The sequence below is a fragment of the Panthera tigris genome, chromosome C2, assembly GCF_018350195.1.
Source record: "Panthera tigris isolate Pti1 chromosome C2, P.tigris_Pti1_mat1.1, whole genome shotgun sequence".
Classification (NCBI taxonomy): Eukaryota; Metazoa; Chordata; class Mammalia; order Carnivora; family Felidae; genus Panthera; species Panthera tigris.
In genome coordinates this window covers 287,908-314,264 of record NC_056668.1, presented here as the reverse complement: position 1 = coordinate 314,264, position 26,357 = coordinate 287,908, and the positions used below count along the sequence as shown (strand labels likewise).

General features: G+C 42.0%; 1 protein-coding gene across 4 annotated transcripts in view; it reads left to right on the top strand.

The window, feature by feature from the left end:
- The window catches only part of DIP2A (disco interacting protein 2 homolog A), a 116,769-nt gene that overhangs the window by 21,529 nt on the left and 68,883 nt on the right, over positions 1 to 26,357 (top strand). For 3 of the 4 annotated variants that reach the window (XM_042956561.1, XM_042956563.1, XM_042956562.1), the window contains 4 exons: positions 12,589 to 12,660; positions 16,652 to 16,771; positions 24,061 to 24,180; positions 25,513 to 25,743. In XM_042956561.1, coding sequence (XP_042812495.1) covers positions 12,589 to 12,660; positions 16,652 to 16,771; positions 24,061 to 24,180; positions 25,513 to 25,743 — 543 coding nt within the window. Of the gene's footprint in view, positions 1 to 11,125; positions 11,949 to 12,588; positions 12,661 to 16,651; positions 16,772 to 24,060; positions 24,181 to 25,512; positions 25,744 to 26,357 lie in introns of those variants that run through there. The other variant, XM_042956560.1, reaches the window with a different exon arrangement.

Here is a 26,357-nt window from a genome sequence, read left to right as displayed (position 1 = left end):
TCCTGGGTCACAGGCTCTGGCCTGCCTGGTTTTCCCTGTAGACGTCTGTCTGGAAGTTCTGCAGTGATCAGGTGTGGAGCCCTATGTGCCTGCCATCCCTCTTTTTGTTGCTTCTTTGCCTTCCTCCCTTTGGTCACTTCCAGCAGGTCGTGTCCAGTCCAGCAGCAGTTGTGAACATGCACAGCTGTGATAACACAGATATCCCTGCCTTGGGAGCTTGAGTAGGCATGTATGGCCTGGACTGGGCCGCAGTAGACTCTTGGACCCCTTCTTTGGGGACACAGTAGGGGCCAATACCCTTTCTAAAGGAATGAACACTGTCTAGCTCACTTGGGTCCAAGGTCTCTGGTAAGCATCTGATCTCTGGTTGGCACTGAACTTGAAGTGGTCAAGGCAGCCTACTGAAGGGCCGTTTGGGCCAGATTGGATTCTGCCTGGGCGCTGAGGCTCCTGTCTATTGTGCCCTGCCCTGTACGGCTGCTCCTTCCTCGGTCACACTTGGTCTGTATCGATTACCCAGCTGCTGCCTGCCTGAAGCACTTTTTTATGTCAGATGTTCCTCTCAGGCTTTGGGGCTCTGATTTGTAACTGGTGACTTCTCTTTTGCCTACCTCACAGGTAGATACCTGAGGAAGGTTCTAGTGGGGGCACCCCTTGCCTGTCTCGCCATCCCTTCCATGCCTGTAGCCCCTCCTATGGTACACCTGTATTTGTTTGTTTTTTTATTTTTAATTAGCATACAGTCGAGTAGATTTTTTTCTTTTCGTGTACAGCTCTGTGAATCTTCACACCCTACAGATTCATGTCAACCACCATGATAATCAGGATACAGAACAGCTCCATCACCCCCAGGTACGCCTCATGTTATCCCTATTCAGTCACCCCTTCCCACCCTTAATGCCTAGTAACCACTAATCTGCTCTTCATCCCTGTGGGTTTTGTCTGTTGAAGAATGTCATACAGTGTGTAACCTTTTGAGACTGGCTTATTTCACTTAGCATAATATTTTTGAGATTCATCTACATTTTTGTATATGTCAACAGTCTGTTCCTTTTTATTACAGAGTAATATTACTTGCTATGGTTATACCATGGTCTTTTTATCCGTTCATTTGACAGTTGGGCTGTTTCCAGTTTGGGGTGATTATGAATAAAGTTGCTGTAAACGTGTATACAGGTTTTTGCATGAACATAAGTGTTTTTATTTCTCGAGGGTAGATAGCTAAGAGTAGAATTGCTGGGTCCTATGTTGAGTATGTTTAACTTTATAAAAAACTTCCAAACTGTTCTCCAGAGTGGCTGTACCATTTACATACCTACCAGCCATATATAATAGTTCTATTGTTCCACATCCTTTTCAGCACTTGATTCCATTAGTATTTTTTATTTTAGCCATTCTAATAGGTGTAGCGTGGTATCTCATCATGGTTTTAGTTTGAATTTCCCTAATAGAAGGAAAACGATAAGAGCAGAAATCAATGAAATTGAAAACAGAAAAACAATAGAGAAAAATCAATGAAACCAAAAAACCAGTTCTTTAAAAAGATGATAAAATTGGGGCGCCTGGGTGGCTCAGTCGGTTAAGCGTCCGACTTCAGCTCAGGTCACGATCTCGCGGTCCGCGAGTTCGAGCCCCGCGTTGGGCTCTGGGCTGATGGCTCAGAGCCTGGAGCCTGCTTCCGATTCTGTGTCTCCCTCTCTCTCTGCCCCTCCCCCGTTCATGCTGTGTCTCTCTCTGTCTCAAAAATAAATAAATGTTAAAAAAAAAAATTTAAAAAAAAAGATGATAAAATTGATAAACCTCCAAGAATAGACAAGACGCAAATTACCTGTATCAAGAATGAAAGGGGAGGATATTACCATAGATCCCACAGACATTAAAAGGATAATAAAGGAATCCTATTAACAGCCCTACACACATTCAACAACTTAGATGAAGTGTACAATTTCCTGAAAATCACAGACTACTGACCAAAACTTATCCAAAAGGAGACAAATAACCTGACTAGTCCTATAACAAATTGAATTCATAAGTTAAAAACCCTCTGGTTTCTTCATATGTAAGAAGCCTGAAAGTTGCCATTCAATCTTGACAAGTAAAAAGCTGAACAGATTGAAAAATCTGCAGCTTTTCTTGGATCTGTAAGAAAGGGGAAGATACAGGCGAACCACAGCTTCCAAGATTGGAGAGACAGGTGAATACAGGTCGCCAGCTCCCCAGAGCAGAGCCTTAGTGATCAGAAGCCATCATGGGAACCAGTGCTGGAAGCCTGGTGTGGACAACTCTGAGAGTTAAAATCTCCAGGGAGACTCATTCATAAGGGAGTCCACACAACATTGCAAAATTTACCTCCAGGAGCTTGACCAGTTTCCCACAGTAAATACGGGAGAAAAATCCCTTCAGGCTTTTGGCAGGGGAAGGGAGTGGGGAGCGTTGGGGAGCCGGGGGTGGGGGTGGGGAAGGGTCGGTTTGAAATACTCTTAAGCACTTTGTTCACAACAAAGTCTGCCTTCAGGGGGAAACCAGTTAACCAAAGCCTAACCTGCTGAGGTATTATCAGAACCTTTAAAGCAAGGAAAGTTATTAGGGAAAGTGGGATTACATAATGATAAAGGGGTCATTAATGGTTTTCTCCATTAAAAACATGACAGTTTTTCATGTGTATATACCTCACAATGGACATCGAACTCTGTGAGGCAAAAAATGAATAGAATTGCAAAGAAAAATAGATGACTCCACTATCATAGCTGGAGACTTCAACACCCCTCTGTCAGAAAAGGACAGATCCAGCAAACAAAATCAGTAAAGACACACTTGAATTCAAACAATATCATCTATCTGCTGGATAACGGATATCTGTAGACTGTTTCATCCAACAACAGCAGAATACAGTTTCTTTTCAAGCCCACATGAAGCATTCACCAAGGTAGACCACATTCTGGGCCATAAAACACATCTTCACAGATTTAAAAGAATAGAAATCATAGTGTTGCTCTCAAACCACAACAGAATTAAATTAGAAATCAATAACAAAGAGAACTCAAATTATGTGCACCTGGGTGACTCAGTCGGTTAAGCGTCTGACTCTTGGTTTCAGCTCAGTTCATGATCTCACGGTTTTGTGAGTTCAAGCCCCACCTTGGGCTCTGTGCTGGCAGCGCAGAGCCTGCTTGGGATTCTTTCTCTCCCTCTCTCTCTGCCCCTTCCCTCACACTGTCTCTGTCTCTCTCAAAATAAATAAATACACTTTTTTAAAAAAGTGTAGAGATTAAACAACATACTTCTAAATAGCACAGGTCAAAAGAGAAATTCAAGAGAAATTCTAAAATATTTTGAACTAAATGAAAATAAAAATACAACTTATCAAAATTTGTGGGATGCAGCAAAAGCAGTGTTTAAAGGGAAACATATACATTGAACACACACACACACACACACAAATATATTATTTTTTAAAGTTTATTTCTTTGGTGGGGGGGAAGGAGCAGAGAGACAGAGAGAATCCCAAACAGGCTCTATACTGTCAGCACAGAGCCCAACATGGTGGGGGCGGGCTCCAATCCATGAACTGTGAGATCATGACCTGAGCCTAGATCAAGAGTCAGATGCTTAACTGACTGAGCCACCCAGGGGTCCCTATATATATCATTTATATGTGGAATCTAACAAAACAAAACAAACCAGAGCTCATAGATAACAGAGAACAGACTGGTGGTATTTGGACGCTGCTAAGAAAACAGATCTTAAAAGTTTTCCTCACAAGAAAAAAATGATAAATCTGTCGTGATGACTGACTAGAGTTGTGTTCATTTCACAATATATACAAATATCAAATCATGTTGTACACCTGAAGCTTTAATATGATGTTATGTGTCAATTATATCTCAGTTTAAAAAATCAATAACCCAAGTTTCCTTCTTAGGAAACTATAAAAGGAAGAGCAAATTAAAGCAAAACTAAATAGAATGAAAGAGATAATTAGAGCAGAAATAAATGAACCAAACCCCAGAAGTCAATGGAAAAGCTGGTTCTTTGTAAATCAGTGAAATTAATAGGTCTTTAGCTAGACTAATTACAAAAGAGAGGACACATGGGGTGCTTCGGTGGCTCAGTTGGTTAAGCATCCAACTGTTGGTTTCAGCTCAGGTCATGATCTCATGGTTTTGTGGGTTTGAGTCCTGCATTGAGCTCTGTGCTGGTGGTGTGGAGCCTGCTTGGGATTCTCTGTCTCCATCTCTCTCTACCCCTCCCCTGCTCGTACTGTCTCTGTCTCTCAAAATAAATAAACTTCAAAAAAATTTTTAAAAAGGACACAAATTACTAATGTCAGAAATGAAAGGAAAATCATACTGATCCTTTGAATATTAAAAGGATAATAAAGTGAGGCACCTCGGTGGCTCAGTTGGTTGAGCGTCCAACTTCGGCTCGGGTCATGATCTCACAGTTCCTGAGTTCTAGCCCTACATCGGGCTCTGTGCTGACAGCTTGGAGCCTGGAGCCTGCTTTGGACTCTGTGTCTCCCTCTCTCTCTGCCCCTCCCCTTCTCATGCTCTGTCTCTCTCACCCCCTCTTAAAAATAAATAAGCATTAAAAACATTTAAAAAAAAAAAAGGATAATAAAGGAATACTATGAACAACTCTGTTCCCCTGAATTTGATAACCTAGATGAGAAGGACCAACTCCTTGAAAGATACAGTTTGCCAAACTCACACAAGAAGAAATAGACGGTCTGAATAGGCCTATATCTAATAAAGAAATTGAATCAGGGTTGCCTGAGTGGCTCAGTTGGTTAAGTGTCCAACCTCGGCTCAGGTCACGATCTTGGGTTTGAGCCCCGTGTCAGGCTCTGTGCTGACAGCTCAGAGCCTGGAGCCTTCACATTGCATGCCTCCCTCTCTCTCTCTCTCTGCCTCTCCCCTGCTCGTGCTCTCTCTCTCTCTCTCTCTCTCAAAAATAAACATTAAAGAAAACTATTTAAAAAATAAATTGAATCAGTAATTAATCACCTTTCTGGATTCTACTCCTGAAATAATTATTGCACTATATGCTAACTAACTTGGATGTAAATTAAAAAATAATAATAAAAAAAAATTATCGCCTTTCAAGATAGAAAGCACTGGGCCCAGATGGGTTCATTGGGGAATTCTACCAAACACTTAAGGAAGAGATAAGAGCCATTCTTTGAAGTCTGTTTCATAGAATGGAAGCAGAGGGAATACTTAATTCTATGAGGCCTACATTACCCTAATACCAAAACCAGACAAAGACATTACAAGATAAAACTACAGACCAATATCTTTCATGAACATAGATGCAAAAGTCCTCAAAATATTAGCAAATTGAATCCAACAATGTATAAAAAGAATTATATACTATGACCAAGCAGGATTTATACCAAGTCTGCAAGGCTGGTTCAACATTTGAAAATCAATTAATGGAGTTCATCACAGCAACAGGCTAAAGAAAGAAAATCACATGGTGATATTTGGAAGTTTCTAAGAGAGAAGATCTTAAAAGTTCTCCTCACAAGAAAAAAATCGTAACTCGGTGGTGATGGCTGACTAGAGTTTATTGTGTTCATTTCACAATATGTACAAAGATGCAGCAAAAGCAATTGGCAAAACCCAGCACTTACTCAAGATAAAAACTGAGTAAACTGGGGATAGAGGGGGACTTCCTCAACTTGATAAAGCACAATATCTATAAAAAAAAACAACAAAACACAGCTGGGTGCCTGGGTGGCTCAGTCGCTTAAGTGTCCAACTCTTGATTTCGGTTCAAGTCATGATCTCATGGTTCATGGTGAATTGGAGCCCTGTGTCAGGCTCTGCACTGACAGTACAGAGCCTGCTTGGGATTCTCTCTTTCCTTCTCTCTACCCTTCCCCTGCTCATGTTCTCTCTCTCTCTCTCTCTCTCTCTCTCTCTCTCTCTCTCTCAAATAAACTTTAAAAACTTAAAACACACACACACACACACACAGCTAACATCATACTTAATGGGGAGGAGCTCGAAGCTTTCCCTGTAAGAACAGACCTAAGGCAAGGATGACTTCCCTCACCATTCCCTTTTTGACATTGTAGTGTAAGTTCTAGCTAATGCGATGAGAAAAGGAAATAAAAGGTATACAGTTTGGGAAGGAAAAAATAAAATGGTCTTTGTTCATAGATAACATGGTTGTCTATGTATAACATGGAGGGGTTCCTGGTTGGCTCAGTCAGTGGAGCATGCAACTCCTGACTTCAGGGCTGTGAGTTCCAGCCCCACCTTCTGGGTGTAGAGATTATTTAATATCTTAAAAAAAATTTTTAAGGGGGAAATTAAAAAAAAAAATCCAAAAGGATTAACAAGCCTCCCACCCCCCACCCCCCACCAAAAAAAACCCTGGAACTAATAGACAGTTGTAGCCAGGTTCATGATACAAGGTCAGTATGTGGAAAGTCCATGACTTTCCTATATACCATCACGGAACAAGTGGAATTTAAAAATAAGGGGTGTCTGGGTGACTCATTCAGTTGGTTAAGCATCGATCTTCAGCTCAGGTCATGATCTGAGGGTTTGTGGGTTTGAGCCCTGTGTTGGGCTCTGTGCTGACAGCTCGGATGGAGCCTGGAGCCTGCTTCAGATTCTATGTCTCCCTCTCTCTCTGCCCTTCCCCACCCTCTCAAAAATAAATAAACATGAAAAAAACAAGGCAAACCCCCCCCAATACTATTTACATGAGCACCCCCCAAATCAAATACTTAAGTATAAAACAAAATATGTATAAAATCTATGTGAAGAAAACTACAAAACACTGATAAAGAAGAACTAAATAAGTGGAGAGATATTCTGTGTTCACGGACAGGAAGACAATATTGTTAAGATGTCAGTTCTTCCCAAGTTGATCAATAGATTGAATGTAATCTCCAAATATCAGTTTATGGGGCATCTGGTTGGCTCAGTCCGTTTAGCATCTGACTTCAACTCAGGTCATGATCTCACAGTTCATGAGTTCAAGCCCCACGTCAAGATCTCTGCTGTCAACACAGAACCCACTTCAGATCCTCTCCCTTTCTCTTTGCCCTTCCCCTGCGTGCTCTCTCTCTCTCTCTCTCTCTCTCTGTCTCAAAAAAAAAAAAAATTAAAAAGAATACCAGCAAGTTTGTCTCTTCTTACAAACTTTAGAACCAGTTTGTCAATCGCCACAAAAGACCCAGAATAGCCAACACATGGAGGAGATGAACAAAGTTGGAAGACTGACACTATCTGACTTCGGGACTCACTGTAAAGCTATAGTGATCAAGACAGTGTGGTGTTGACAACAGATTAGACAAATTCTGTTCTCAATGGAGAACAGAGAAGCCAGAAATAGGCCCATATAAATATAGGCAATTAATCTTTGACAGAAGAGCAAAGTCCGTACAGTGGAGCAAAGATGGTCTTTCCAACAAATGGTGCTAGAACAACTGGACATCCATAAGCAAAGAAAATGAACCTTGCACCCCTCACAAAAGTTAACTGAAAATGGATTTCATGCCTAAATGTAAAAATGCAGAACTGTAAAACTAGTTGATAGAAGATAGGAGAAACACTAGGTGAACTTGGGTATGGTGATGACTTTTTGGATATGACACCAAAGGCACAATCCATGAAATAAATAATTGAAAAGATACACTCTGTTAAAATTAAAAACTGCTCTGCAAAAGCCGGGGTTAAGAAGGGAAGACAGGCCATTGTTTACAAAAAACACATCTGATAAAGGACTGTTACCCAAAATATACAAAGAATTCTTCAAACTCAACAGTAAGGAAACAAACAATCTGATTGAAAAATGGTCCAAAGACCTTAACAGACCCCTCACCAGAGACGACATAGAGATGGGAAATAAGCATATGAAAAGATGCTCCACATTCATATGTCATCTGGGAAGTGCCAATTCAAACAATAATGAGATACCACTACCTACCTATGAGAATGGCCACAATTTAGAATACTGACAACACTAATCGCAAGGATGTGGAGCAACACAACACAGGCTCTGTGGAGCAACAGGAACGCTCATTCACTGCTGGTGGGAAAACAGAGCGATGCAACCACCTTGGAAGACAGTTTGGTGGTTTCTTACAAGACTAAACATGCTCTTACCATACGACCCAGTAATCGCATTCTTTTATATTTACCCAAAGGAAATGAAAACATGTCCATACAAAAACCTGCACACAGTTGTTTGCAGAAGGTTTATTCATAATTTCCAAAATTTGGAAGCAACCAGGATGCCCTTCAGTAGGTAAACAGGTAAATAAACTGTTCATCCACCCAATGGAATATTATTCAACAAAAGAAATGAGCTGTCAAGCCAAGAAAAGACATGGAAGAAACTTAAATGCATATTACTAAATGAAGTCAATATGTAAGGTTACTGTATGATTAAAACTATATGACATTCCAGAAAACTGTGGAGACAGTAGAAGGATCAGTGGTTGCCTGGGGCTGAGGGGTGGGGGAAGGGATGAATAGCAGAACACAGAGGATTTTTAGAGCAGTGAAAATACTCTAGGACATCATAATGATGGATATATATTATTATACATTTGTCCAAACCCACAGAACGTACACCAAGAGTGAACCATAACTAAACTGTGGACTTTGGGTGATTATTACGTATCCATATAGTTCATCAGTTGAAACCATGTACTACCCGGATGGAAGATGTTCAGAATGTGGGGAGGGGTGCTGTGCATGTGTCAGGGCAGGGGGTCTAGGATAGGATACTCTAAATAGGAACTCTGTCTTGCCCCCAATTTTGCTGTGAACTTGAAACTGCTTTAAGAAATATATAAAGCTTTAATTAAGCAAAATAAAAGAAGGGGCGGGGGGGGAAACAACCTTCTGGAAAGTAAATCTGCATGCCCAGATGGTTTCACTGAGAAATTTTGTCACTTGAAAAAGAAATAAGACCAATTTTATATAGTCTCTCCCATGTATTTTTAACTTTTTATTTTGAGATAATTTTAGTCTCACAAGTTATGGAAATAGTACATAGAATTCATTCAGTTTCCTGCAATAACATCTTATATAACCATAGTACATTATCAAACTATTTTCCATATATTCTTAATTATAACTATTGTGCTAAAAAATGTAAAGAGTTCAAAAGTATATGAAGTAAAAAACAAAATATTCCTCACACCCACCCCAAGCTAAATAAATGAATCACTATTAATAATTGGGCATCCCTCCAGATATTTCCTGGAGGAAAATGTACACACCTGGACACATGCATAGTTTTAATTATGCATAGTTTTAATTCCCAGAATTAGATCATTCTTTATGTATATAGTTTTTCAACTTGCTGCTTTTACTTAATAGGATATCATGAATCTATGTTAAGTGATACCCATCCCTTACCTTCCAAATACCAAGGCATTTTTTTAGGACCAACAGTATTCTGCAGTGATGATTTATGGCAGTATATTTAATTCTTTCTTCTCTTTTCTTTCTCTTTCTTTCTTTCTTTCTTTCTTTCTTTCTTTCTTTCTTTCTTTCTTTCTTTCTTTCTTTCTTTCTTTCCTTTTGATGAAAGATTAATTTGTCTCCCATTATTTGCTGTTATATGTAATGTGCATTGCCTATCCTTGTTGCTGTGACCTTAAGGAATTGTTGAATGATTTTGAGAATAGGCTTTTAGAGAGTGTGGTTGGAGAAGTGTCTGGGTGGCTCAGTCGGTTAAGCATCCAACTCTTGATTTCGGCTCGGGTCCTGATCTCACAGTTTGTGGGTTCAAGCCCCACATCGGGCTCTGTGCTGACAGTGTGGAGCCTACTTGGGATTCTCTGTCTCCCTCTCTCCCTGCTCGGTCTCTCTCTCTCTCTCTCTCTCTTTCTCTCAAAATAAATAAATAAACATTAAAAAAAAAACAAAACTGTGGTTGGGACTTGAAGGTATCATTTGAGATTTTGCATTTGTAATCTTAAGTGACTTTGGTTTGCAGCAATGGAGGTCAACCTGAGCTCTGGCTCAGTATCATACCCCTTCCTGGAGGGCTGGTAAGAACAGCTACCAGCCCACAGACCACAAGAGAAGAATGGGTCCTGGCATTTTCCCCAAGTCCCCCAGGTGCTGGGGTGCTCACCCAGGGGCGAGCATTAGTCTGACTGAGATTGCCTTCAGCTGTCGGATCAGTGTTACCCCAGTTTCGTGCAGCTAGGTGGGGGGTTTGGCTCTGCTGTTTGTCTCTTTAGTGTTTACTGAACTTGGGTTCCGAAAACTTCTATTTGAGTCTCTTTTTTATTAGCTTATTAGTTTTGTATCTGCATTCTGTTTTGGAATTCTACCTTGCTCTTTGTGTGGGTAGAAGTGTTGCATTCAGTGGCGTGTTGGGTTAGTGTCTAAGTTGGATGGGTGAAGTATGGTAACTGGTTACACATGAAAATATGTAGCTGGTTGTGTTCAACTGGTTCACTAAAAAACACGAGACTGCTTTTGTAATATCACAGGCATGAAGCAGGGAGTTAACGTTTAATTTCTGAATGCTCTTTGACACCTTTACCGTGTAAATGTTCCTTTGAAATGGGGACCTAAGAAGGAGCCCTTTCTAGGAAATGAATACTTAATTTTTAAATATCCTGGAAAATCAAATGCTCTGCTTTTAAATAGGGATTTATCAGTTTTAGTTTAGTGTAACAATATTTAGTTTTCATTTAAGTTTGTCTTAATTACATATTTTCATATATTTCAGAGGAAACATTTTTTAGTAGATACTTCTATAAAAAATACATGCACTTTAAAGTTGTTCATAAATTAAAAATTAATAAGCTGAATTGTACAATCATATCCTGGCCCACATTGGGGTCTGTGAGTGTCCAGTGAGTGGGTAGGACAAGGACAATGCACCCCCATGGGCCATGGCAATTTGCAGGGGATTAGGCATGCTCACTGCATCGTGGATTGACTCATGTTAAAAATGGAGTGCTTAGCAGGGGAAAAAATAGGCAGAGTGAGATTTGCAATATAATGCCATTTAGGTAAAGTAAAAATACAAGGACACAAACTAGTATACATTCTGCAGAACAAATTCAAATTAAGGCTAGTTTTCTGTAGGGGGCGGGGGGAATAAGGTGGGGACAGAGGGATAAATAAAGCGCAGAAGAGATAAACAAGACGGGCTTGCCAGGAGGACTGGACTGAATGAGCTGTGGTTAAAGCAGTGCCCGACCTGCTGGGAACTTGAGGTAACCTGGCCTGGTGCTTCCGTGACCCCAGAATCGTCTTCTGTAGGATGGTGTATTAATGCCGAGACTCTCAGTGAGTCTTAACTTAGATGTGACACATTCAGTGTTGTTGGGTGTTTTGACACAACAAATTCTGCGGTCAAGAGTTCATATAGCCTGGTGGCTCAGTCGGTCAAGCGTCCGGGCTCTCTGCTGTCAATGCAGAGCCTGCTTCGGATCCTTTCTCCTTCTCTCTGCCCCTCCCTGACTCTCTCTCTGAAGAGTTCATATACAGAAAATACTTGGTAAAGCATCCCTCAGTGATAGCCGCTCATGTCTCCTGATTTCCACAGCCTGCCCCCATGCTTGTCTGATCGGGACAGGGGCTGGGAGAGTGAGGAGCGGTTACAAAACATTAAAACTTTCCATTGAAGAAAGTCTGTCCAAACAAGCTACCAGTGGAAATTGTAATGTACGTTTCTGGTCTAAATAAAATCTCTAAAGCGTGACACATTCACTTTGGGCATGCCAAGTTCTCTCTAGGAAACCGAACGTGCACATAGATCGAGAAGGGTTTCCATGAAGACACACTTCCTGTCTTGTTCCTGGTGGTTTAATTCATTTTTAGGTTGTTCTTCTTTTGGTGATTTGTCAGAACAGCCACGCCTGTGCCTGAGTCGTTGCTCAGAGGTGTGCTTTGGCCTGAGACCAGCTCTTCCACAGCACGAACCTGCACAGGAGCCGCTTCGGGATCTTGGTAAAATGCGGGCTCATGTTCGATAGTGTGGCCCAGGAGGCTACTTTTCTTTCTTTCTTTCTTTCTTTCTTTTAAACTGTAAAAATTTTTATTTTTAAATTTTTTATTAAATTTTTTTAAAGTCTGCATTTCTGACAGGCTCCTAGGGAATACCAAATGCAGTTTTTAAACATTAAAGTATTATTGACCTACAATAAAAGTCTCTCTTCCGGTGTGCAGTTCTAGCAGGTTTTGACCAGCATGTGCTGTCATGGGCCGCCATCACCATCGCAACAGAGCAGTGTCATGAACCCCCAGATTCCCTCGTTCCCCATTGTACTCAGCCGTTTTCTCATGCCCATGTCCTGGCAGCCACTGTCTTCTCTGTCCCTATAGTTTTATCTTTTCCAGACTGTCATACAAATGGAATAATTCAGCATATAGCCCTTTGAGCCTGGCTTCTTTCCAATGTTCATGTGAACTCTATCGAGATTGTTGTATATGTCAATGGTTTGTTCCTTTTTACTGCTAGTATTCCATTGTATGGACGCATCATACAATGCATTAGTGTTTCAAGGTTCTCCATTATGAATTAATTTTTAATCCAAAAATTTTGGAACTCTGGAGGAGATGTAATTGTCTTTTTCCACTGTCGTTTTAGGTGACATCACTCAAAAAGGGTATGAAAAGAAACGGGCAAAACTGCTTGCACGCTATATCCCGCTTATTCAAGGTAAAGTCAACACACTCAACTGTTTTCTAACCGTCATTTTTCTCACCAAACTTGACTTAAAAATTGATTTTAGAGTTTAACATTGGTATATTTCCTATTTATTAACTTTTTGTGATAATGGCAATGTTCTGTAACCATTAGCCATATATGGCTGTTGAGCACTTGAAATATGGCTAGTGTAACCGAGAGACTGAATTTTTAATTTAATTGTAATTAATTAAGCTTAAATAGCAAGAAAGACCCCCAACATGATTTAAAAAAAAAAGCCCACTAGAAAAATGGGGCTGAAGACTTGAATCACTATGTTGTAAGCAGAAACCCTACTAGCCAACAAGCAGACAAAAAAATGTTTAACCTCAGCAGTAATCAGAGAAATGTGGATTAGAGCCATAACCTACCTTGGGTTGTTGGAGGGGATTTAAGCAGTGGGGTGTGGACAGCTGGTATAGCTGACGAGGGGCAGAGGTGACCAGCAGCTGTCCTTTGGGTGCACACGTGCTTTGGACAGACATTTGCACCTTGTCCTCTCTCTGTGCACAAGAATGTTTCTTACATCCCTGAAGTGCCAAGAACTCACATGTCCGTTGGCAGAGTCCACCCAGTGGAAAGCTTGAAGACTGACACGCGGCAGCAAGGATGAATCTCATAAACACGATGGGGAGTGAAGGAAACAATCACGAAGGGATACAGGCAGTATAACTTGAAAAAACACGCCAGACCGCGCTGTTGAGGAACTCTTGTGTAGTTGGTAAAGACAAGGGAGTGGTTTGCACTGAAGTCAGCCCCCCATGTCATCGTGGTGTGAGGTGGTTGTGCAGGGGCTCCGAAGGCGCTCGAGTGTTTATTTCCTTCCCAGGGCAGTTTTCACGTCGGTTTTCTCCTGTGTGATAATTTGTAAACTGAACACATCCTTTATACTGTCTATGTCAGCATGATATATTTTAAAATAAATCAACAATAAAAAGAGGACGAGGAGGCTCATTATGTACTGACTTGCATTAATCCAAAACAAAAGAAAAGCAAACTCTGAGTAAAACTGGAATTGAAGGGAACCGTTAAAAGTGTCTTTAAGCCCATGTGACAAACGTCACCAGCAACTGTCAGACTAGGTGACACAACTGTAGCATCCCCAGCCCAAGCAGGGTGAGAAAGCATTACTCACCATGCCCGTTCTGATGCCACTCTGCTCTGGTGGCCACTGCCACCGCAGTGTGACAGGAGAACAGGCAGGATGAATATTGGAGACAGTCATCTGCACTTAGAGGTGGTATTATTTTGTTCCTTGGAAACACAGGTGACTGCTTACTTGCCCGTTAGAGTTAGTAAGAGTTTTTGGTCTGATAGAAGACAGATGTGCAAGAATCAATAGCTTTTATCTGGCAATATTTTAATGAAAAAATTTACATTTGTAATGGCAATAAACTGTCAAATGCTTATTAATACATTTAGCAAGAAAGCCACAGAACCTATATTAGGATCGTAAAATCCATTTGAAAGAAATAGCCAAGACCCTAAAATATGAAGAAAGATACTAATTTCCTAAATAGAAAAAGTTAGTATCCTAAAATGTCAGTTTGCAAATTAATCTGTGAACGTTATGTAGTCCAGTCTGAATACCGCTGGCTGATTGTTAACATTTCCAAACCTGGGATTGGAAATAATAACCCATTTGAAGGAGAAAAGTTCTGAGAGTAGGTACTACATCGTTGAAAAAGAACCCTAGTGAGAAAGGACCGGCCTTCAGGGTGGTAAACGGACTGTGTGCACATACAGTCACTGCAAGAGGGTGTTGGGTGTTTGGGGCAGAAGAGCCAGTGAGCGGAAGGGTGGGCGGTCTGGAAGTGCTGCAGGGAGCGCGGGGAGGAGGCTGCACCTTACGGTGGGGACCGGCCCTGTACGGGGCTGGGTTCTTCCTCTCCACCATCAGCCAACAGGAACTTGAGAAGGATAAAATCTCTAAGTATGTTTGTGATTATAAAATACTATAACATTCAGGAGAATATTTGAGTGACTTCTGAATGGTGTTTATAAGATAGGAGACCTGGAAGTTAGAAAGGAAAAGAAAGTGGGTATGTTTGGTTCCCTAGAAATGAAAATATTTCAGAATGGCTGAGCTGCCACCAGCTGCTCTCAGGGCCCCTGCTCTCAGGTGTGTGCACAGGCCAGGGTCGTGTCCCCAGCAGAGCAGGGCCTCCTGCAGGTTTTCTTCGAGAACTTGTTAGCTGGATGAAATGAATAGAAATTCAAGGAAGAGGAATTGTGGATGGGCAGTAAACATTAAATTATGTTCACCCCACTAACAGGTGTGGAAGTGCAAATTAAAGCAAACCATTTTCCTCCTATGAGATTGGCAAAATTCTAAAAACATTTTTAGCACCCAGGGCTGAAAAGGATGTGAGGAAATAGCACTTTCGTGCATTGCTTATGGGCATGTATATTGCTGTAACTTTTTTAGAAAATTATTTCTTGGTACCTGTAAAAATTAAAAATGTACTGCTTTTTCGTGTGATCATTTCACATTGGGCTTGTATCTTTGTGGAATAAATGAATCTATCTCAAAGAATAAAACACCCATATTTTGGAATGCAAGCATAAGGATGTCCATATGCATGTATATGACTTTGCGACATGCCTGTTTGTAATCCATAATGCACAAGGCTCTGTGTATTCTCCATTACGAACTTGAGAGTAATTTTATCGTCACAAGAACAAAATGCCAGTCACAGTGCTGACCAGTATTATCCTACGTGTGTATGTGTTTGTATATGCTCAGATTTTGAAGAGCTTAAACACTGACTTCCAGAAGGAGTCGTCCCATCGTCTAGCTCTGTGTAACTAGCCACTCCAAAATGTAGCACCTGAGCAGCAGTGGTGACGTCTATTCTGCCCACACATCTACAGTTTGGCCTGGTGGTGGTGCTGAGTCCCAAGCCACCATGTTCCCTGCTGTCCTTGCACGTGTCCTCGTGGTGTGTTGTCTCAGCAAATCTCCAGGTCATGCAGAGTTGCTCTGCCACACTGTGTCCAGCCGTGGGTTGGAGGCAGGGACAAATGGCTTCTTTTCAGGAGGTGATAAGGGTTGGAGGAGTCCACAGGGCTGGAATGCCTGCTGGCTATTTTTATGAGACGTCTTGAGCTAGAGAATAAATCTAAACTTACTACTTTGATGAAGCATGACAGAAGGCTTTGCTTTGTGCTGTTCTCAAATATCAGCCAATTAGAGCTCAAACAACACCATGGATTCTGTTTCATGACCTTGTGTACTTGGGCCCCGTCCCTTTACTCCCCATACTGTGTCCTCAGGACCTGTGTGGTCAGGGGCTGTGGACCTGGCAGCAGTGTAGCACGTCGTCCAGGTGTTGGGTTTGGAGACAGCGAGCAGGCGTCACAGGCTGAGGTCGTCAGTGCCTGAGGTTTCTGTACCTCGTGCTCCCTGACACTCACTATTACGTGCACCCCTCACTTCTCCACTGTCCCACGTTTCTGCCTGTGTCCAAGGGTGACTGGTTATGCCCCAGTGACTGCTTAGTGGGATGTCTTACTGAGTTGGTTGACATCATGGATAGTGCCAGGAAAAGTGACACACAGGCCTTTGCAGATTCAGGAAATGTTTATGATGCAGAAACATTCTTTTAAAGGACCTTCCCAAGAGAATCTGCCCTAAGTGGCTGCGTGTGTTATGCTGATGGTCTCGGGGATGATGTGTGATGGTCACCCTTTTTGGGGATGGTGGACAGTGAGGCAGGGAAGGCTGGGCACTTTTGGGAGAGAGAGCCAGAAGTGGACATTCATGGTTCTGTCCCTGACCTCCAGATACAGGGCTTCTGGACTTCAGGGGCCACCACAGGGTGCATGTGCTCAGATTGTTGTTTTTGGTAAGGTGCATGCTATGTAGTAACATAGGAGATATATGTGCTGTTTTAAATGGATTTTTCCATCACCAGAGAAGCAAATTGTTTACACAAGATATTCCTACAAAATTGTGTTGCAGGAGTAGATCCATCCCTACAAGCCGAGAATAGGATCCCAGGTCCCTCACAAACCACAGCTGCAGCGCCCAAACAGCAGAAGCCACGGCCTACCAACTCACGGGACGAGCGCTTCCGGTCAGGTAGGGACCAGAGGGGGCAGGCGTCAACGAGTGGACCGGCTTTCAGTCCTTTGTTCTTTGCTGTAAATGTTCTTTGCTCTGCTGAAGAAATTATTTTCACTTGAATGATGATTCACCACATCATGATATTTTTCAAGAGAAAAATTAACCTTCACACAACCACAGTATCTCTTTAAATTTTTTTTTAATGTTTATTTTTGACAGAGAGAGAGAGAGAGAGAGAGAGAGAGAGAGAGAGAGAATGAGGGGGAGGGGCAGAGAGAGAGGGAGACACAGATCCCAAGCAGGATCTCACAGACCACGAGATCACGACCTGAGCCGAAGTCTGACGCCCAACAGACTGAGCCACCCAGGCGCCCCCAGCCGCAGTATCTCTTAATGTAACCTGCAAGATAGGTGCTCTAAAATCTCTGGAGAAATGTCCTCCCCGCTCCCCCCTGCCCCGATTAGTATAATTTCTTTAAACGTTTTGGTCCATTTTTCTACCTCGAGCTTGGGGCTGGTCGGTATTAGTAATTTTTGTACATTAGGGAGCGGCTTTTACTGTAGGTGTTTTTAATTTTTTTTTTCTTTTTCTAATTTTGGAGATTTTCTTCTAACTAGATTTCTGCCACTCTGTCAGTATTTTTATGAATATTTAAATTTGTCTATGATATTTTATTTGAATTATCAGATCACTCATTGAAAAAATTAATGTTTTCAGTTGTAGGTTACATGTCGGTAAGTTTTGGGCACTTTGCTTCACCTGTTTACACCCATTGTGTGATTGTATATTTCCTTTCCATTTAAGCTCTTTTGGTAAGCCTTTTTATTTTTTTATTTTTTAATAAAACTTTCAACAGAGATAAAGAAATCGCCCCCGTTTTAAGAATATCTAAGAAAAATATTAAGATTTTAAATATTATGTTGGGGCACCTGGGTGGCTCAGTCAGTTAAGCGTCTGACTTCAGCTCAGGTCGTGATCTCACGGTTTGTGAGTTCGAGCCCCATGTCGGGCTCTGTGCTGACAGCTCAGAGCCTGGAGCTTGCTTCGGGTTCTGGATCTCCCTCTCTCTCTGCCCCTCCCCTGTTCATGCTCTGTCTCTCTCTGTCTCAAAAATAAATAAACATTAAAAAAAATTATAAAAAAATATTATGTTAACATGGGAGTGTGATGAAGTGACTTGAGAAATTTTTGATAAATTTCTTACTAATTTAATGTACATTTAAAAAACTTTGTCACACTGTTAATATTTTCTGATAATATAAACAATACATGTGATATGCAATATAATAATCAGGTTTAAGGAAAAAGTAAAATCACTTGGACTCTGAATCCTGAGACAACCAGTCAGCATCTCACTGAGCACCATTGCCTTCAGCCCTGAGTGCACACACTTGCACACACATGCACTCACAAATACACACACACAGATACTCACGCACACACAGGCACCTGTATGCAGATACTTGCACACACATGCAGATACACGCACACAGATCGTCACATGTGCATGCAGGTGCCTGCACACAGATACTTGCATGCGCATGTAGATACACATATGTACATACAGATACTTGCGCACGCATGCAGATACATGCACATACATGCGGATACTCACAGATGTTTGCACACACACACAGATACCTGCTTGTGCAGATACTCACGCACAGATACTTGTACACACATGCAGATACCCACATGTGCACACAGATACTTGCACGTGCACTCACATACCAGCATGAAGATACTTGCAGGTGCACACAGATAAGTGTATGCAGATACTCGCACATGCATGCAGATAGTCACACGCACATGCAGATACTTGCACGTGCATGTGGATAGTGACATGCACATGCAGGCACCTGCACGCAGATATCTGCACATGCACACAGATATTCACATGCAGATACTTGCACACATACTTGCATATGCACACAGATACTTGCACATGCGTGCAGATACTTGCACATGCACACAGATACCTGCATGTACACCCTACAGATACTCACACGCAAATAGATACCCACACATGCATGCAGATACTCGCACACAGATACCTGCATGTGTATACAGATACTTGCACAGGCATGCATGCGCTCCGTGAATCGGGTTGCAGTAAAGGCCCCCTTCCTTTCCCTGTCTTCCTTATTTCCCTGCTCCCCCATCCTCTGCTCCCTGTCTGTTTCCATGTGACTGATGTTAATAAACTGTATATTCTAGTTCTAATTCCAGTTCTAATTCTTTATTTTCTGAATATAAGACCTTTATCATTGCTAATATTTTATCCAAGGCTTTGTCTTGCCTTTGCATTCTCTTCAAGTGGCTTTTGAAGAACAGAAGTTTTTAATCTTTAAAAAATTTCCCATTTTCTTTTTTTTCTGAGTTTTATTTATTTATTTAATTTATTTATTGTTTAATTTACAACCAAATTAGTGAGCATATAGTGCATCAAAGATTTCAGGAGTAGATTCCTTAGTGCCCCTTACCCATTTAGCCCATCCTCCCTCCCACAAGCCCTCCAGCAACCCTCAGTTTGTTCTCCATATTTATGAGTCTCTTCTGTTTTCTCCCCCTCCCTGTTTTTATACTATTTTTGCTTCCCTTCCCTTACATTCATCTGTTTAGTATCTTAAATGCCTCATATGAGTGAAGTCATATGATATTTGTCTTTCTCTGACTGACTCATTTCACTTAGCATAGTACCCTCCAGTTCCATCCACATAGTTGCAAATGGTCCCCCTCCCTGTTTTTCTATTATTTTTCTCTTCCCTTATGTTCATCTGTTTTGTCTCTTAAAGACCTCATATGAGTGAAGTCGTATGATTTTTGTCTTTCTCTGACTGACTCATTTCACTTAGCATAGTACCCTCCGGTTCCACCCACATAGTTGCAAATGGCAAGATTTTATTTTGACTGCCGAGTAATACTCCATTGTGTGTGTGTGTGTGTGTGTGTGTGTGTGTGTGTGTGTGTGTGTGTGTATTCTTTATCCATTCATCCATCGATGGACATCTGGGCTCTTTCCATTCTTTGGCTATTGTTGATAGTGCTGCTATAAACATTGGGGTGCATGTGTCTCTTCAAAACAGCATACCTGTATCCCTTGTATAAATACCCAGTAGTGCAATTGCTGGGTCGTAGGGTAGTTGTATTTTTAATTTTTTGAGGAACCTCCATACTGTTTTCCAGAGTGGCTGCACCAGTTTACATTCCCACCAGCAGTGCAAACATCCTCGCCAACATCTCTTGTTGCTAGAGTTAATGGTAGCCATTCTGACAGGTGTGATGTGGTATCTCATTGTGGTTTTGATTTGTATTTCTCTGATGATGAGTGATGTGGAGCATTTTTTCATGTGTCTGTTAGCCCTCTGGATGTCTTCTTCGGAAAAGTGTCTATTCATGTCTTTTGCCCATTTCTTCACTGGATTATTCATTTCCTGGGTGTTGAGTTTGATAAGTTCTTAACAGATTTTCGAAACTAAACTTTTAACTGATATGTCATTTGCAAATATCTTCTCCCATTCTTTCGGTTGCCTTTTAGTTTTGGTGATTGTTTCCTTTGCTGTGCAGAAGCCTTTTATTTTGATGAGGTCCCAGTAGTTCATTTTAGGTTTTAATTTTTTTTTTTTTTTTAAGATTTTAAGTAATCTCTGTGCCCAACATAGGGCTTGAACCCACAACCCTGAGATCCAGTGTCGCACACTACACTGCCTGAGCTAGCCGGATGTTTCCAGAAGTTTTTAATTTTAATGAAATACAACTTATCAGCTTTTTTTTTTAATGGATAGGGCTTTTGTTTTTGTATCTAAGAAATCTTTGCCTCACCCAAGGTCACAAAGATTGTCACCTCTGTTTTCTTCTAGAAGTTTTCTACTTTTATGTTTTAATATTTTAGTTAATTTTAGTATTAGTTCAAGGTATGGATCACAGCTCATTTTTTCTGCATATGCACATCTGGTTGCTCCCACCATTTGTCAAGAAGACACTGCCTTTGTTCCCCTGTCGAGAAGCAGCTGCACGTTCATGTGTGATCCTGTTTCTGGACTCTCTTCTGTTCTGTTGATGTAGTCGTCTACTTTTATGGCAAAACCCTGCTCTCGATGATTATAGCTTAATAGTAATTGTTGAAATCAATAGTGTTCTTCCTCCAAGTTTTGTTCCTTATTGTTGTTCCTTTGTCTGTACTGTGACTTCTTTTCCTCTGGCCCTTTTAAGATTTTTCTGTTGCTGGTTTTGAGTGATTTGATTACGCGGTGGCTCGGCTTATGTAGTTTTATGTTTCTTGGGGTTTGTTGAGCTTCTTAGATTATTAGGCTTAGACCCCTGTTGTGCCGATATTGTGTAGATTTTTAGTTCTGTGTTGTTTAATCTGTGCTTGTGATTGTGTTTGCTTCTAAGACTACAATAGAGTTTAAAGTGCGTGCTCATAGTCACTGCCATATCTGTTGCAGGGACTCCTGGATTTGTCTCTCTCAAGCACCTTTTTATGTCTGGGAATATTTTTATTAGACTTATGTTTAAATGATAGCCTGGGCGTCTCAGTTGGTTGAGTGTCTGACTTCGGCTCAGGTCATGATCTCACGGTCTGTGAGTTCGGGCCCCGCGTCGGGCTCTATGCTCACAGCTCAGAGCCTGGAGCCTGCTTCTAATTCTGTGTCTCCCTCTCTCTCTCTGCTCCTCCCCTGCTCGCACTTTGTCTCTCTCTCTCTCTCTTTCTCATAAATAAGTAAACATTAACAAAATTAAAAAAAAATAAATGATAATTTGGCTAAGTATAAAATTCTAGGCTCAACACATTTTTCTTCAATACCATGTTGCCTTCTTGTACCCAGTGGTCACTGTTGAGTAATATGAGTCTATCTCTTGATCCTTCTAAGATGATTTACTCTTTTTCCCCGCAAACTTACAGAATTGTCTTGTCTTTGATGTTTGTAAATTTTTTTTAATTTTTAATTTTTGTTTAGAGAGAGTGCAAGTGAGTGAGCGAGGTAGGGGCAGAGAGAGAGACACGGGGGTGAGAATTTCAAGCAGGCTCCACACCCCATGCAGAGCTTGACATGGGGCTTGATCCCACAACCCTGGGATCATGATCTGGGCCGAAATCAAGAGTTAGATACTTAGCCAACTGAGCCACCGAGGCACCTCTGATGTTTAAATTTTATTTTAATACATGTAGGTGCAAATTTTTTATCTTTCCTGATTAGCACCCTATGGGCCATTTCACTGTAAGATTTTTAAACATTTTAAAAATATTTTTTTGGAGAAAAATACAAACATGTACAAAAGTGTACTTTCTAGTGTAATAGCCCCCTGGACTCATTGTCAGAGGCACAGCCCCAGCCATGTTCAGTCTTGATTCATTTATCCACACCTCATCCACTTCCTCCCTTCCCGCATGATTTTGAAGCAAATCTCAGAGATTACGTTTATTTCTTTTAGATGTCATTATATTCTTGGTCTGTCTCTGGAAAGGATCATGTCCTTGTGTCTCTTAAGATAAAAACCATTGTCACAAAATAACAATAATTCCTTAATACCAAATATCCAAATGTTCATATGGCTTTTTTAAATTTTTTATTTTTATATAAAAAATTTTTAAGTAAGCTCTATGCCCAACGTGGGGCCTGAACTCAACCCCAACATCAAGAGTCACACACTCCACCAACTGAGCCAGCCAGATGCCCATGGTTTTTTAGAAACTGTTTGAACCCAGGATCTGAATAAGATGTACATTTCACAAATGGTGGATAGTGTTTTCAGTCTTCCTTAACTTGTGTTTCCCCTCCCTCCAGTCTGTGGAAAAACTGCTGTGTGTCTGGCAGCTCCTATGTGGTGGAGTCCTCACCTCCGAGGCTCCCTGAGGGTCGGGTTAGATTTTCAGTTGTCCCTAAGACTTCAGAGATGGTGCTGTGTTCTCCCACCAGGAGGACAGCATGCCTGATTCTCTTCCCTGGGATGCTGGTGGCCATTGATACCCAGTTCCCAGATCCATGCAGTCATGAGGTCACAGCATGGGGAAACTGGTTCTGTCATCCTCCACCCAGAGGTTGGAGTACTTCCATAAAGAGAAACTCCACCTTGCTTGCTACATGGTACAGGAGAGCCAGGATAAATACCCAATTCTTTCCATTTATTTACTCCTCAGAATAATGAGTTGGGTCGCTGGCATCCTCCAGTGGCAGGTGATTAATTTTGCTTCCTCTTGAGGGGCACCTGGGTGGCTCAGTCGGTTGAGTGTCCAACTTCGGCTCGGGTCATGATCTCACGGTGTGTGAATTCAAGCGTCGCTTTGGGCTATGTGCTGACAGCTCAGAGCCTGGAGCCTGCTTCAGATTCTGTATCTCCCTTCCTCTCTCTCTGCTTCTCCCCTGCTTGCACTCTGTCTGCCTCTCTCTCTCTGTCTCTCTCTCTCAAAAATAAACATTTAAAAATTTAAAAAAATTTTTTTGGCTTCCTTTCTGGGTTTTTTGTTTTTGTTTTTTTAGTGTTGTATTTGGTATTGTGTATTCTAGCATTTATCCTTGTTGATGTTCAAAATGTTCCATCCTTAGCCATTGGGAACATCTTTAGATTGGCTCCATGGCCACCTGAGCTATTTGACCAAGTCCCCACCGGCTGTTGCAACAAGATGCTTCAGGCTCATCTGTGCATTTCCTGCCCCTGCCCTACACTCTGCCGTGTCTCAGCGTCCTTGAGGGAACATGGTATTTGAAGGCCACGTTCTGGGGGCAAGGGTTACTCATTGCTAATGGGCTGGCACTGTTTCTAGACATTTTTATTAGACACTCTGCAGCATTATCGTTAAAGACAAAATGCCACATTTCCATTCAGATTCACGACTGCAGAACTACCTCACTGCTTCTCTGTGTTTGGATCTTCTTCCTCATGAGTGTCTTGGTTCCCAGGGCCAATAGCCTCACAGTGTGATTGCAGAAGGAGTTGATATTTCTCATGTGTTGCTGCTTAGTAGCTAGCTCTAGAGGAACAGGCTAAACAGTCTAACTGCTTTGAAGTCCCTTGTAATAGTTGAGGCCAACAACTGGAGACGCGTTTAGGTTTGTTTCATTGTGTTTTTAATTAGGGCATTTCTTTTTTTATATAGTTTTGATTTATAACTACAAAAATATTTATGTGGGTCCAAATCTACAAATAAAGGAACATTTAAAGGAATCTAGGACTGATGTCATAGGCCAGGCTTATGTGTCTCTTTCACACTCAGTGGAAACAAATAAGAATATGAAGCTTAATTTTGTCACTTCATAAGCAATCTTGTAGAAAGTGTCTTTACTGCTCTTGTTTTACACAGATGTTCACACTGAAGCAGTGCAAGCAGCTTTGGCCAAATACAAGGAGAGGAAGATGCCTATGCCTTCAAAAAGACGTTCGGTTCTTGTCCACTCGTCGGTGGAGACATACACACCTCCAGGTATTGATAGACCGTGTTGGGAATGGCTTCTGTAGCTGTGACACAGCCCTGGTGTCATCACCTTCCTTTCCCCTTGAGTTGGAGTATCCTCCTGACCTGTATGCAGTAAAGATTTGGAAAAACTGGAGATTAAAAACGTTTGCATATGTGCAACATTCCTTACTGAAAATCTGTGGTCTACACAGTATGGCTTGTACCCAAATCGGTACTTGTTTTCTATAGGACTTTTGGGTGTATTTTAATTCTTTTACTAAGATGCTATTTGTGCCTTTAAGTAAAGAGGGGAACCTAAAATAAACACTTACTAGAATACTAAAGTTCCCTGATTTAAGAATTGTAAAATTATTTTCATCTTATTAATGATTATTTACTATATCATTACCAGGCCTTAAATGGGAGAGTATAGGACAATTCGGAGGATTTAAAACATTTCTTCTATTATTGTTTTGTTGTCATTACCATTAGAAATGAAAACTTTCACCTGGAGTTTCTCTTCAGCAGCAGTGGCGCTAAACTGCACCAGGTGTGGGCAGTTGTGTGGCGCCTTCTGCCACCTCTGTTGTTATTTAAGTCGTGAAACTGGCAACATGAGTTTTTGGTTTGATGACATGGTGAAAACCAAACACACCAGAGATATAGGATAATTTAGTGGTTTTGGTAACACTTCCTTTCTACAGAAAAGAAAAAGTTCATATTGTTGAAAAAGAATTCTAGAAATAGCTGTCACATGTTCCTACCAAATATAATTATAGATAATAGCCAATTTTTAAAAACTTTTTAATAGTTGTGTAACCATAATAAAATGCACAGCTGAGGTGACTTGATAGAACCTTTATGAGCAGTTAGTTTTATTGAGTGAAGCAGGTGTGTTGGGGAAGGAATTCTTTCCAGAGCTCATTGTCGCTGCCCCTAAGAGGGTGCAGATGGACGGAGTGAGGCCCCATCACCACTGCACTGACCTGGGCCATGTGTGAAGGTTGTGTGGGGTGTTCACTCAGATGGGCACTCGACACTTGGGGTCTTCTTTGATATTTGGGACCCCCACCAAGGAATGAGCTGAAGCCACTCCCAGCGTGCGGTGCCCCCGGACAGTCCTCTGGGGGAAGCTGGGGTCGAGAAACCAGTTTCCCAGGTAGGGCTCCTTGGATCTTACAGTCGGGCAAACGAGGGCTGAGATGACCCCTTGGCCAGGCAGGGCATAGCGGTGCAGGTGCAGGGCATAGCGGAGCTTGCCACGTGCTGGCCTGGGAGACTCAGGTGCCAGTGTGGGGACTCCACCCCCCTCCCCGACTCATCCCTACATTATGCCTGTCGTCATTATTTTAACCACAGACACGTCGTCTGCCTCAGAAGATGAGGGCTCTTTACGGCGACCCGGGCGACTTACCTCCACTCCGCTCCAGAGCCATTCCAACGTCGAGCCCTGGCTCGACCGGGTCATTCAGGGCTCGTCCACCTCATCCTCTGCATCCTCCACCTCATCTCACCCGGGAGGGAGACCCGCCGCTGCTCCCGGTGCCTCCGCCGCCACGCTCACAGGCCCCGTGGCCCACGCCCACATAGGTCAGTAACGAGCTGCCGCGGCCCCTCCAGGACAGGGGTGCCCCTGCGCCCATCAAGACCCACCTTCTCTTTTTCATCTGGAAATGTCTTTTTGGTAACAAAAGTAGCTCTTGATGCTTCTGTGGTTTGGTGATCCCAGACCCTGTGGTGCGTTGGCTTCCCCACAGGTCCCAGAGGTGGCGGTGTTTCTTGACGTCGTGTCTCCACCTTTTGGCAGGTGTAGGGTGGATGGTCCTTATACTTGTTCCTGATGCCACCCTTAGCCCGCTGCCACTACATTGTCTCTGCCTTTGCGCTTTGCCTTGTGTGCACAGCTGTGGAGCCGTCAGTTGCCTCTGGGGCAGGGGCCTGGGGCTGCAATCATGGTCTGGCCTTTCTTCCTCCACATACCAAGTTAGCCCCTCAACCTGAAAAGGGAGGTCAGGCAAAGCTAAATCATACAGATGTGTAGATCTTTTCTAAGTCATCCAAGTCTTTCAATTACATAAATCTTAGAAAGGAACAATTGCAGACCTTTCCTCATTTGAAACCCTGTTTTCTAGACAACAACATTAGCATGGTTGGTTGGATGTGAGCTGGCATGCGCAGCTCATACCTTAACAACAGTATATTCC